Source organism: Falco punctatus (assembly GCF_963210335.1).
Source record: "Falco punctatus genome assembly, chromosome: 2".
Classification (NCBI taxonomy): Eukaryota; Metazoa; Chordata; class Aves; order Falconiformes; family Falconidae; genus Falco; species Falco punctatus.
The window spans coordinates 96383187-96397268 of record NC_137581.1 but is presented as its reverse complement, the minus strand read 5'-3'; the positions used below and the strand labels follow the sequence as shown (position 1 = coordinate 96397268).

Sequence of the window (14082 nt, the reverse complement as noted above, 5' to 3'; positions counted from 1 at the left end):
ATGGCCATTCTGCACAGTGTGAGTAGTTGGGCTCTCACTAGTGGCTGCTTCATTCACCGTGGCATCGCTTGAGCTGGAGGTGAGCCTGTTTGCTTTGGTTAGGCTGTAACACCTGCCTCGAGGAGTGATATGTTCAAGTTATGTGCTCATATGATGTGAAACATGCACATTTCACATACGTTGACCACACCCTAATGACAGACTGTCCTTTCTCATGGTAATTGCAATGGTGTGATTCATGTCTCTTGAAAAACACAGCATAGCTCTAAAGACACTGGACTTTTCTTTCAGGTGTAAGTGGGATGCTAAAAATGAGGATGAAGAAGCTGCTGTTGCTAATCATGCTAATCATGGGCTATCATTTAAGAATGGTAGGATCCTCTTCTGCTGAAGGAGGAGCTTGAAAAGTCAAGAAAAACATGTATAAGGGAAGTGTGATACAGTATTAGCGTAATAGGCAGTGAGTGCACTGGCAAGTCTAACTGCAGTCAGAGGTTGTGCGGGTATCAAATTGTGTTCTGAGGATTAATGAGCTAGCTTTGAAGATACTACTGAAGCACTCCTTTTCAAGACAAGTTATACTGGGATGAAACATTCAAAAACCCAATGATCTAATGAAAAAGCAATCTCAATTTGCATTCACATATGGTAGTGACAACAACATTTTTAATATAGGAGATAGACAGCAACCTAAAAGTGGCAAATTTTTAGAAAGGTTAAGTTCTTCCAAAAGACGGTGAAAGGCTTAGCTGGAGTGAGCAATCAAGCAGCACGCTAGCAGAGCTAAAACATTTTTCTGTGCTTGTGACAGCATCGTTTTCTTTTTGTCACAAATTGTTATGGCCTCTGAGCCAAAATTACTGGAATTTTTTCCATTGTGCATGAAGCATTTTTACACAATAATTCCGTCTATTCTTAGCAAGATGTTCTTTGGTGTGAATTCTATCTATTGTTAGAAAGCATTTTTGAGAAAATATGATTCTAATCTTGTGGCTTTTTGCCTTGATATCAAGAGAGTTACTACCAAATATGCAGTCGTATCTTTTGTTAATAAAACCAAGTTATAGAACCTATTAATAGATTAGTCATAAATAATGGTGGTGTTGGGAGGGAGGATTATATGTCATTTTACTTCTAATAAATTGATACTCCCAAAGGGTATTGATAGCAGGAAAATTAGCTGTTTACTAGCCTAGTTCATATACAGACTGTCTTACAGAAAAAAATAAAGTATTGAAATAACCTCTGAGAAAAGAGAAATGTCATTTATAAGTTTTTCCAGCCAAAAGAAAAATTCTACTATTTCAGCCCTGAAGTATACTACTGACATACGCTTCAAGGAGCGTATTTTCTGCACTGAGGTCCTAAAACTTCTTCATAATGTTGACAGCCACAGCAAAAAAAGAAACCACAGTCAGGAATCTCACAGTGGAAAAGAGAACGCCACATGAAACGCTCATTGCTCATTTTCTGGATTTTCTTATATTCAGAAGAGTATAGGACATCCTAAATATGCTGACCAGAACTTCAGCCGAGCTGGTGGCCATAGAAAAGCACATACTAATAATGTATGCCAGCTGGATGGCAACAGGAAGATCAAATGCGCTGCCAGAGCTTTCATGCACACAATTATCGCATTCTGAATAACATTGTAAATGTAATGCTTCCTTTTCTTACACACACACCCCCAACCCCATGACCTCTCTATTGTTCTATCAGATCTGATAATGAGGTTGAATTAGTATAATCCATAATTTTCAATTCGGGCATAGATGAAAATTATGGCTCACCAGACTTGAGGCACATCACACGTGCTGTTTGGTTGCGGGTTTGGTTTGGTTTGGTTTTTGTGTTGATGCAATTCCATGAAACATTTCACGGCCTGCAGATTTGTTTTTGCCCAGTTATGTCAGTGATTGGCAGAAGTGGTGCCTGAGACCTACAAACCAAAGAGTGGTTCAGTAGGCAGCTCACCTCTTCAGGACATCCAGGTTTGGAAGCTGGGCATGGCAACCCCCTTTCCGTCTTTCAGCAGGGTATCTGCAGGATACTGGCAACTGCTAAAAGGAAAAAGCAGCTTCTCTCAGCTTTCCCCCCTGGAAATTTCCCTCTGGCATTCCCAGTGTCAGAGTTTACAAAGGAAACACACGCAGCCCTTGGACCTGCAGAGTCTAATGTCAGTGGCACCGGGCAGTCGTGCTGGTCATCCAGGAAGGTCTCTTCAGCTCCATACTCAGTGTCATTTTAAACCTTTCAGCTTTGGTTTTGACAGAACTTAGCATTTTTCATTTTTGCATGCCACAGGCTGGAAGTGTTTAGTGAATGAGGCAAGACGCTGTGCAAAGAGAAAGTCTGGTGATTAAATCAGCTGCCTCCCACCCCAGAGAACTGGGTTTGCAGCCCTGCCTTTGCCACAAAATTTTTCATTCTTCGGGATGATGGGCAGCCATGTATAACAAATATTACTAAAGGATGGTATCTTCATTATCTGCTTCAGGCAATTCGAAGTGTGTAACTTGGATATAAAAATCCAGAGCTTCCAAAGTGAGATGCCTACCTTGCTGGTAAAGTCAATAGAGAGGAAAACACGTTTACTTTTCTGGAGGAGCACAGAAGAGACGCTTGCTCTGCTTGGAGCCAGACCAAATCTTCAGCAGTATATTGGTATGACAAAAGGAGTAACTCAGCACGGATCTCCCCAGCATCAAACTATTCTGAGGGTACTGACCTTGGCATTCTGTGCAGCTGAGGTGTTGGGTCAAGTAATGAATAAAATCCTAGCTTTTTAACTTTGTGCCAAATTGCTCTGTTTAGTGACAGAAGTACACCGCTGGATACTGATCTTAATTCAATATAGTGAGCTCAGCATATGCTTTTCTTTTGGCTGTATTATTGCTATACCAAGTATAGCAATATGGTGTTTACAATACTAGGCATTACAGAAACTTGCAGATTTTCCTGTAGTAAAGGTAACATAAAGGAAAAGAGCCCTGATTTTACAAGTTTGATTTTAAAGGGGTGAGAGATCTTAGAATTAAATTAAAAAAACTAATTGGATGTTTTTAAACTGGAAGAAATTCTAAGCAGCCAAATGAGCATTTAAACTTTCCTTAATATTGTATGTGACCCACTGAGTATTAATGCAGCTATATTTAAAAAAAATAATCTCTGGGAGTCAGTTTAAATGGTAACTTTAATGTAAACTTAACAAGAACTTGAGTATATCTGACCTTTAAAAGCTCTCAGGGTCCTCAGAAGTCTTCTGCCTACGTAATTTGCCTAGGCAGTTTTGGTGAGTCGATGTTCACTGAGGGATGACGGAGGACAAAAATTACAATCATCAAACTAATTTTGCTTATTTTTATTTTTCTGTTTGAACATTAGAAATAAAAGAAGTTAGAAATTCTTTGCATATATCCTGCATCTAGCAATGATCTGTTCACCACAACAAAATATTGACTTGATTTCTGAGGGTGTTGTTGACTTAAAAGAACAATATTCATCCAGCTGGGTTCACAGTGCTGGCCAGAAAAAAGTAAAAAGGAAACAAAACCCAAGGAAAAAAAAAGAAAAAAATCCCCGAATAAATATCAATGACTGCTATATAGGAGGAACTATTCTGGTTATGAAAGTAATACTCCTATAACATTAATGTAATAGTACTATGGATGGTTTTTTCTCATCGAGGCATACTGGGGAATGCTGTAACGAATTTTTCTTTTCTGAACTGGTATAGCTTTTGGGGGTTCTGAGATTCAGCACTTCCATGCACATCCACTGCATGTGGTAAAATTCACCAAAGGACAAAATAAACCATTTAATTGTATTTTTGCCTTCATTTCAGAAAGGACAGACCAGTGGGAACTATTATCCAACCCTGTTGTCTAATATGTTGGTCAGTCATCATGGTGAATGAGGAACAATGATCACTTCATTCCAAGTTGAGCAAAATGAAGAGATTTCTTCCTCGATAAGGCTGGAGATAATCACAAAAAACTACATCACGGCAAGGATGGAGGAGGGATATGATACATCTGCATGGAGAAGACAGAATAATCAGTTTCCTTTAGCACAACAGATAGGAAGCGTCAACTGGTGATAGCATGAGGGTTCAAAACAAAAGGTAGTACTTCTCAAAGTGCATGGATAAAGATCTTTGCCATGTATGTTGTGGCTGCTAAAACAACTGGATGAATTCAGTAAAGAAAATCCCTTGAGAGCTGCTGAATACAAGGATAACAGCTCTGGGCCAGAACATCCTGAGTTTCTATTTGCTGGCAATTGGAAGATGGTTCTTGAAAAACGTCACTGTATGCTTGATTTGTCCTTACAGTCTTCTGGGCAGCTGGTAGCGGCCACCATTAGAAATACAGTACCGGGCTGGGTGGACTTTGGTGTGACTTGGTACAATCATTCTCATCATACAGATTTCGTAGCATGTTTCCAGTATCCAAATCACAATATGCATTGCCAGTATTATTCTTGTATTACCAAACTGGAACGTATACTTACTGGAACACATGTGAACTGGCATGTTTCTTTAGATGGAAAAAAAAGGGGGCTGTGGGGGGTTGTTTTGTGTTGTTTCTTTCCCTAAGAGTATGCAATACCACAGACAATACATCTTTGGATGAAAATAAAAAATCAGCTGCAATAATGTGCTTTTGTAAAACAAAATTGGGCATATTCTGCACAGCAAACATCTTGTGTTGGAATAAATATCTCTCCGGTGATGTCAATGTGAGAACAAGCACTACACTGTTGTTGAAGTAATTGGGAGTCACTGAGCGAGTGTGCTGGGGAATCCTGCAGAAAGCCTATATATGGTAATTTATCTAGAAACTTCTCTCTTCAAAAGCTTTATGCAGGAGAGTGAATACATTTGTCGTCGTTCACATCAACACAAGACACATACCAGTCTTCAGTCCTTCCGCCAAGCACCCTGTCCGAGCAGCACACAGCAGCGGCAGCAAGGAGGGGGCCTCCTCACCATGGGGCGTCATAGCACATGCCATGGCTTTAAGGCCAGGAGGCAAAAAAACATGCCCTGCTGGGGCTGAAATGTGGTGGGCTGTGGTCATCGGGCATATGAAAGCATGCTGGTATGAGAGGGTTCTTTGTAAAAGCCAATAGGACAAATAAATCTCCCTTACTTTAAGTATAAAGTGAAACAAAACTCCAGAAGATTAACCTTTTTCCCCCAAGTTTAATTTAACCGGCATTTGAAAAAAAAATCCAGCTGATGTCAACAAATGTTTTTTTTAGAGAAGTTGCCTTACAGCAACTTGTCACAATGACGCAAGTAACACAAGAATGTCATTGCAGTCACTGACGCTAGTATAATGTGGGGTAAATATAGTACAATAAGCCTTAAATTATAATCACGGTAAGTTGAAATATATTTTTGTACACTGGAGTTCACAGCTGTCTCTGCTCACATCTGCACAGGTTCTCCCCAGCACCCACCGTCTCGTCGCCCAGTCCTTGGGCCCTCCTGGTCAGCTCCACCCTTTCTTCCACCACCTCGTTTTATTTTGGGCTCATGACAAGTCTGAGCTCAGACTGAATCTGTTTCTTAACATTATTTTTTTAATAAAAATTAATAGCAGCATGAATAATGAAGGAAAAGGAATAATATCGTGCCAGTATACAATCATACTGCAAATGGTTTGTACCGTTAAAGCGTTCCAGGTCCTCTGTGGCCAATTGCAAAGACCTGGATGGAGGAGGAAAAAACAATTGTATTCTGCCAGGAGAAGCTGTTAAATTCCTGTGAGTGAATGTGGTCCTGACTTAATTACCACTTCCAAGAGCCTATTTATAGTTGTCTGGGAAAGCACTTAAGTGAAACAGGCTTAAGTTTGCAAACAGAGTAAGTGGGTGAGTATTCACAGTGAAGATAGAGATGAGAGAGCCGACTGGAGTAACTACCCCCTACTCTCTCAAGCCCTGCAGTGGGATGGTAGAGCAGGAGCTTTGCTTTGACGAAACTAGCTTGATGACTCAGCAGATCCCTTCAGAGAATTTTAGAAATCTAAATTTTTACATGTTGTGCAATTTATGCACAACACTTCATGATGAGCTTCAGACTTGAAAGTTCACTGGGACAGAATGTACCACAGGAAGGCACATGAAACATTTCGTGTGTGTCTATGAGGGAAAAAAAAAACAAAACACTTTTCATGATTATAAATATCCTAAATGTTTTGATAGATAAAATGCTGATGTTTTGATAGATAAAATGCTGAGGCTGGGCATTGAAATGGTTGGCAAGCTGGGGTGTACCATGAAGAATGGGATTTGTCCAGGGAAACATGTTCGGTGGGATTTCCTGAGTACAAGCACTTACACTGTTTGAAGCAAGTACTACTGACCGCTGATTCAGTGTGAAACATTGTATTGGGAATGGTGAAGAGAAACTCACACAGCCTTTATCTCGGGCCTTTGAGAGAGAAATGAGTAGGTGCTGTGACATGGAGGATTAGAAAGGGGTATGCAAGCTGGATGTAAGTGGGCCTGCACTCTAAGGGGAATTGATTGATATTTAAATCTATTGCTACAGTTATTTAATATCTAAATTTTCTATATTTTCTAACTTTTCTGTTTGTAAGCTGCGAAGCCTAGAGGAGTGTCATATCTTACTGTTTCTACATAATTTGGTTTCTTCAAAGTTTTCTGTTCAATAATTCTACCTATAGACTGCGTATTAAATCAATGTCATAAAGGAAGAATTTTGGTATGCTACAGAATTTCAAATGTGCGTTATACAAGCACACTATATACATATTTCAGTGTTTTGTGGGCATAATGATATGAGAACAAATAGTTATGTATACGTTTCTTTGCAGTGAGTATCTAAGGGCTTGAATCGGATTCATTCAAAAGCTAACCACAGCCTTAACACTTGAACCAAAAATACTGTAAGAGACTATTCTCTTCATGTGCCCAGATGTACTGTCCTCTTTGCCAACTACCTCACGTGTCATGTATGCATACTACGCACTATGGCAATGCAACTCGTAATGTTACTTCCCTACCAGGAAGTGAAGCACACAATAGCTTGTTATTATTTATTTCCTTGGCTGGATGTGGATTACTGACCCAAAGACTGTAACTACAGACCTTCCATGGTCCATTTAATTGGAATTACTACGAAGAAAAGAAGCAGGGGGGCAAATACCCATGAATACAAAAGGCTTGTAGGATTACTTCTGTATTTCTCAGATGGACTTGTTGTTGCAGAATGAATAAATCTTCCCCTACATAAATGCCTCCTGATAAAACACTCTTGTTTGTGAAATCTTTCAGTTATGCTTCATGTTAGATTCAGATTTATCCTCTGTTTTTTTTCCCACTGATTTGGGATTTTCTGTCTGTTTTCTATGTGGAAATACCCTGCCTCAGGAAGAGTATCTTATCAGGCCTGCTCAGTGTGTAAAGAGAAAGACTTGCTTCCGTCACGTGTACACAGACACAGCTCTCTACTCTGTCTCCCACCCTGAAAGTCCTCAGGGATTTTACATGTCTGCTTTGCTTCCTGGCACCCTTCACAGCTCTAGCTGCACCAGAGAATGATCATCAACAGATGATCTGTTCCTGGAGCCCTGCTCTTGGCTGCTGACAGCAAGTGAGGGTTTGAGGGTTCGCTACTCTTCAGTTCCGCTGCAGTGGATGACTGTTGATCACCTTTCCTACTACATACCGTATCTCTGTGTCAGGTATTACACCACCCCTGAACCCCTATGTAATCCACAGGGATTGGTGCTTGTCCAGTTCCTCTTCCATAACATCTCAATCGCTACCCCTACAAAAGGGACAATGTCCCACCTTGTTCCACATACTTAAACTCAAGTGTCAAATCTCTTCTTTGCCCAGCAACCCTCTGAAAGAACTTCAGATGCCACACCAGCTTGCGGCTGCAAGAGCGGGGCAGCCAGCACAGTTTCCACCATGCTGGAGGATGCTTAAATCTCTGTACGGCCGCCCAAGGAGATCCATCCCTGAGACAGATTTCTCAGGAACAGAGCGATTCAGCCAGCTAATAGGTTGCCATACGCAGTGTGCAGATTTATTTGGTTTGGAGAGATGGGCCTTACAAGATGCCTTTCTGTGTGTATGTGAACATGTATGTGTGTACATATATATCTCTAGGCCCTCTCTATCTCTAATTTATATTTATATTTTTACATATATCTGTATGTGTGATGAATAAAAAAGCCCTGAAGGGACAGAGCTAATGAGAAAATACGTCCCGGTCTCTTATGATTTTATTCTGTTAGATACAGGAAAAGTAGCAAGCCCCAGTTTGCAGGATGAGTGTGATAGCGTCAGGACAGTGATGACAAAGGAGCCTTTGCTCTGCCATTCCAGATGCCATCTATGATCACAGAGAAGCGACAGTTTTTAGTTAGGTGTGAAGACATTATCAAGGTCCCACACAGGTTGGAAGATCTAGGAAATGGGAAATAAATTGCAAATAAGTACTCACAACTAGAAGATGAGAATGGAGTTGTTATTCTACACAATGAGATAACAGTTCTGACTGGCTGCCATTTTCCAGGAATCATGAGAAAGAAGTAGAGTGCTAAAATGAGGTTGGTATTTTTATGCAGAATTAAGGGCTTCTCCTATGGACAGCAGGAAAGCTGGAACTTGTTATCTACAACTTACAGTGGGAAGTGTTACCTACATTTTCTATGGAAAATGTTCTGGTATCTATTACAGACCTGGGTGTAAGAGCATGTATAACAGGGAAGATGTGTAGGTAGAATCTGTGGTTATAAACACTGAAGATGGCACGGGAGGGTACACAAACAGAAGCTGCTTATGTAATTTCGAGTTAATGGGAATAGGTGTGACTGAGGAATGAGTGAATGGGTGAGCAATGTTTGTGGGTGGAAAAAAATGGAAGGAAAGGAAAACAGGTGTGGAATGAAGGTGTGTGAAATACATGAGAATTGAGATGTGTACTATATATATGTGGAGAAGATACAAGTGAGACAAAGGAGTAACGTAAATTTATGTAGATATATCTTTATAAGAAATATGATATATTTGCATTTGTGCAGACTGATTAACGTGTGCTGAAAGCATTTAATTTCCTGTGGCAGACTTCTGTCTCTTTTAAGTTGAAATCTTCTATTTATCACCAGTTCCATACTATGCAGGTCATCTTTGTTTGGCAGAGGGGTTTCTTTCTGCAAACCAAACCAGAGATATGCTGTGTTGCATCAGGTTCTCCATCCCTCTCTTTCCCTTTACCACCTTGAAGCATAACAGACATCGAAGAGGACAGAAAATAAAAGGGAAAAGCAGCAATGCAGGGTCAGGAGAGTTTCATTGTGGGGGAAGGATGGCACAAAACGCATTGCAAATTAGTGCTTTGGCATGAAAACTACAGTGACTTTTTCAGGTTATTCTCTTTTTGCCTTTTTGTGTTACTCAAAAATAATCCTTGGCTTCTGAATGCTTTGTTCATTTCCTCCAAAGGAACAGGCAGAAGGATGAGGTAACATCCGAGGAAGGGTACCATTCTGGTCTGAAAAATAATTGAGAGTTCCTGCCTGGCATTTTGGCATGAGCATGCTGCAGACAGAGGGAGTTTCTATTCTCATGAGGCAACTGCTAGCCCTGTCATTTCCTACTGGTACTGTAGGCAGCTCTGTGCACAGCTGGCTGGACTCTTGGAATCAGGTTTTTCAACACCTTAATTCACGAGCATTTAAGAAGCTTCAGCTCCTAATTGAAGCTAAAGATTTTTCTAGATACAGACAGCCTAAAAATTAGATCAAAAGCCTAGGACAATTTTAAATCTGAGGTTTTTAGGAGATATTCTCACATTTAGCCTGCAAACTTTGCCCAGGCAGAATCTAAGGATTTTTTTTTTTTATGTTTGTTCAAGATTTAGGGAGATGTAAGCTGCCAGTTGCAGAAGTAGCCACAGTGCACCCGAAAATCTTGGACCTGTCCTTTATGTAGTAGCATATACATCCTCAACAGCACTTATAATGAATCCATGAGATCTAGGCCACACTGGACATACAGCTCGTGTTTTACACAGAACATGTGCATCATAATTCTGCCTGAGAAACTACAGCCCAGCCAAGTCCTTTTCTGGTGCTAACCTGGAGCAATTTGCCAAAGTTAAGACAAGAATTTAGTTGAAGGGCTATGAGCTGAATGAAGTATTCCACGCTCAGTCCTGCTGTTTCCCCTCTTGCTCACTTCTGTGCTGAGCTCCCCACACCCATTTGAAATCTTTTTACTGCCTCCATGGTCAGTCTTACAATGTTTCTGCAACCTTCAGCTACAGGTTCTTCACTGAAGCTTGACTCTCTCTTGGGACTCTGGGGACTGATGAGGAAGAACCAGCCCATGTTGGAGGGTGATGCTGCACGTATCCTCTGCAGGGCTAATTAGTCTTGGTGGATTATTATAGCAACCTGGCTCTACTGCTTCCAGGTATTATGAACTAGTCCAGTGTCTTGGCATGGTGCTGTGCTGTGCAGACATTGTGCTAAGGTAATTGCAGCAAGGACATTAAAAGCAATGAAGGCAGAGCTGAGCTGTGGTGCACAGTGGACAGTTTTTTGTTTTGTTTTGCTTTGTTTTTAACTAGAAAATCCATAGACCTGGACCACTTGAGAATGCCTGCCTCTGCTAAATAAAACCTGTGAAAACCTGGGAGACATACTTAACATAATGGAACTTGCAACCACTGAAAAAGAGAGTTTGTACTGTGCCTCAACTCTGTTCTCTGAAATATGCCTCAGAAACATCTGTAACACACAAGCAGCACCTTCCTCCTGGAGATATGCTGAACTCTTGGGGCCACATGAGACAGCCTAACACCCAGGGTCTGCTGAAGCAAACTCTCCATTGAAAGGTGCTGATCCAAACATAAGCTGTTGTGTGTTTGAAGATCAGGTCTACAATGTTGCATTTGCTAAATTTTACACCTTTACCACATTTTTCACCTACTTCACCATTGCCCTCGCAGTTTCATACCCTGCTTTGGTATGAAATCTTTTGGTATGAAATCATCCCTAAACCCACATATTACTCTCCTGTCACACCTCACTGCTGACAATAGCCCTGGTAAGAAGACTCCAGCCTACTACTATTGAAATAACCTTTTGAAACATAGGTAAAACACCTGATCTGCCACCTTATCTATATCTGTTCCTTGATAACTAATGGGGTGAGGAGAAGAGAGAATGGCCTAAGAAGCCAGGAGCAAAAGTCCTCTATCTTCCTGCCTTTATAAGCACACTGCAGCAATTAATGTTCATAGAGCTGTAACTTAAAATGGTGAACGCAAGTGGAACATAATTGGAATTGCAATATAATCCCTGGCAGGGTATTGCCAATTTCAGGGGGCTGAGTTCAGGTTGTTTGAGAATATATTAACTCCTTTCCTAGTTTTCAGAAGCTTTGCCTGCATTACCTTAACTCTTCATTTCCAACGATTTTGCTGAAGTCAGCATCCTGGAAAGGCATAAAGTACAACAGGCCAACTTTAACCCTGTTTTAACTAAGTTTTGGGGAATTTAATTCTGGGTGGTAGCTGGAACTCTGCCTTGCAGGTTCACGTCAAACCAGACACAGCTGCTTTCTGCTCTGCAGGGTGAAATTAGGGGACCGAGCTGAGGTGTCCAGCAAGGTGGATGTATAATTTTCCACCAACCATTATCCAAGCATCGGGACAGCACGGTCGCTGTGACACCTCTCCTCCATCACCTTTAGTGGCTCTGCAGCGGACACCCGTCCCTTCCCCACGTCCCTATGCGCATCCAGGTTGCTCAGCGCTCCCAAGGCTTTTCGGGTGGGCGCCGAGGGATGCGTGACCCAGCGAGAAGGCCGACCATGGCTCCCCCTTCCCTGCGCCCCCCCGCCGTTCCCAGCGGGCCGTGGCAGAGCACAAGCCCCGGGGCGGGACAGGACGGGCCCCGGTGGAGCCTCAGCCACCTTCCCCCGGCCCGGGCCCGGGGCGGAGGGCTGCCGCCCTCACTCCGTAGCCGACGTGTCTGGGTTTGGGCCCGGCTTCCGCGGCGCGGGGTGCGGCCGCCCGGCCGGGCCCCGCCGCTTCCCTCCAGCCCCGCAGGCCCGGGCCGGGCCGGGGGAAAGGGCCGGTGCGGGAGGGTCCTCCCCGGCCGGGCCGGCCCTCGGCGGCGTGGGAACAGCCGGGCGGGGCGGAGGCGGGGGCCGGGCCCTGGCGGAGGGAGGGAGGGAAGATGGCCGGGGCAGGCGCCGGGCGGGAGCGGGGGGAGGCGACGGCGGGGCGCTGCTGAGCGGCGGGGCGAGGGCGCTCGGGCCGGCGGGCCGAGCTCGGGGGCTGGGAGCCGCGGCGGCGCGGGGCAGGTCCCGGGCGGGGTTAGGAAGCGCGGCGGGGCTGGTCCCGGCGCGGAGCGGGACTGGCGCGGGGGAGGATGAGCCCGGCGCGGCGCAGCCGGAGCCGCCCGAGTCCCGCTCCCTGCGGGGCGGCCTGTTAGTGCTGGAGGAGGAGGAGGAAGAGGAGGAGGCGGCGGCGGGCGGCCGCGGCCCGGGCGGGACGGGAGCTGCCCCGGCGGCGGCGGGCGGGGAGCGCGTTTCGGCCGGAGCTGGGCGGCAGCGTCGGCCCGGCGGCGGAGCGGCCATGCCGTGGTTGAGCGGCGGGCGGCGGCGGCGGCAGCAGCAAGTGGCGGCAGGACAGGGCGGCGGGCCGCCGGCGGGCGGGCAGCGGGGCCGGGAGAGCTCGGAGCTACCGCTGCCCGCTGGCTGGGAGGAGGCGAGGGACTTCGATGGGCGAGTCTTTTACATCGACCATAACACCCGGCAGACCTCGTGGATCGACCCCCGGGACAGGTAAGGGGCGGGAGTCGCCGGCGGACGAGGGAGATCCCGGGGGAAGGAGGGCCCGGGCGCGGTTCACTTCGCCGAGCGCCGGCCCCGCCGCCGAGCAGGGGAGGCCTCCCCGTCCCACTCTCCGCTCCCGCTGCCCCTCGGCGGCCTGGCCGGGCCCGGCCCCGTCGGCGACATTTTCCTTCCCCTGGCCGCCGCCGCGGGCAGGGTGTGGGCGGCGGGGCCGCCGGTGCCCCTGTCCGCTCCGCCTCGCCTCGCTTCGCCCCGGAGCGGGAGGGCGGCCCGGGGTGCGGGGGCCCTGTCACGCCGGCCCTGGGCCGGTGCGTGTGGAGACGTGAGGGGCAGAGCCCCTACCGCGGCGGCTGACGGGTTTGTCGCCGGCGTAGGTGTTCAATTAGACCAAGTTAAAAAAGGGAATTGAGGCTTTTTTTGCCCGTGGCGGGCGCTTAGACCGAGTGTTGTCCGTGTGTGCGGGGAGATGGGGAGGCAGGAACGTGCCGCCTGTGTTGGTACCTCAGATGCCGGGCTAGCCCCACTGGAACCGAAGGGCTCGGCCATCCTGATTTATTAGCCGGGCTGAACTAATTGGCAGCAGCAGGCTGGAGGCATGCTGAAGTAATTTGGTAGATTACCTCCTCATAAAAGATAACGCTGTGTGGAGGTAAGCAACCCGGTAAATTCCTGCAGTTAATTTGACAAATACGCGGTCTGCTGCAAATTACCCGTCTGCGCTGTTTCGGGACAGAGTTTTCACGTCTCTCAGGCCTGGCGGTGCGTGGTGAGACCGAGTTAGGCCTTCTCGTTTTAATTAGGGTGAATAAATACGGGCGGCTTGCTTCTGTGTTTTTCAGTACAATTGCATTATAAGCAATATTTAAGCGTCGTGGCTTAAAGCTGGTGGAAGCGTGGACTATCTGTAGCGGGTCCTGCCCGGTGGATACAACGCTGTTTGGAAGCATTGGCCTAAAAATTTCCACGCAAAGTTAGTGAACACAAGTGTCAGTATTCTAGGTGTCTGCAAAATAAGAAACATATGTCTCTGTGTATACTTTTCTATATTAAACAATGTTTTTATAGTAAGTGAAAGTTGGACAAGGACAGTTTGAACCTCAGCCAGAGCTACCTTGCCAGAAGTATGCCTGGAATGTTAAGCAGGCCACAGAAACGTTTAAGCACAGCCTGAGTTAAAGACTGTAGTAATTTGAGAGATTCCTGTAGTCTTGCACAATGATACATAACTGT

At 45.3% G+C, this 14082-nt stretch overlaps 1 protein-coding gene across 4 annotated transcripts in view; it reads left to right on the top strand.

Moving 5' to 3' along the window:
* The first annotated feature begins 12163 nt into the window (after window positions 1-12163).
* The window catches only part of WWC3 (WWC family member 3), a 104133-nt gene continuing 102214 nt past the window's right edge, over window positions 12164-14082 (top strand). For 3 of the 4 annotated variants that reach the window (XM_080376915.1, XM_080376913.1, XM_080376912.1), the window contains exon 1: window positions 12514-12843. In XM_080376915.1, coding sequence (XP_080233041.1) covers window positions 12635-12843 — 209 coding nt within the window. In that variant the 5' untranslated portion in view covers window positions 12514-12634. Of the gene's footprint in view, window positions 12844-14082 lie in introns of all 4 variants that reach the window. The other variant, XM_080376914.1, reaches the window with a different exon arrangement.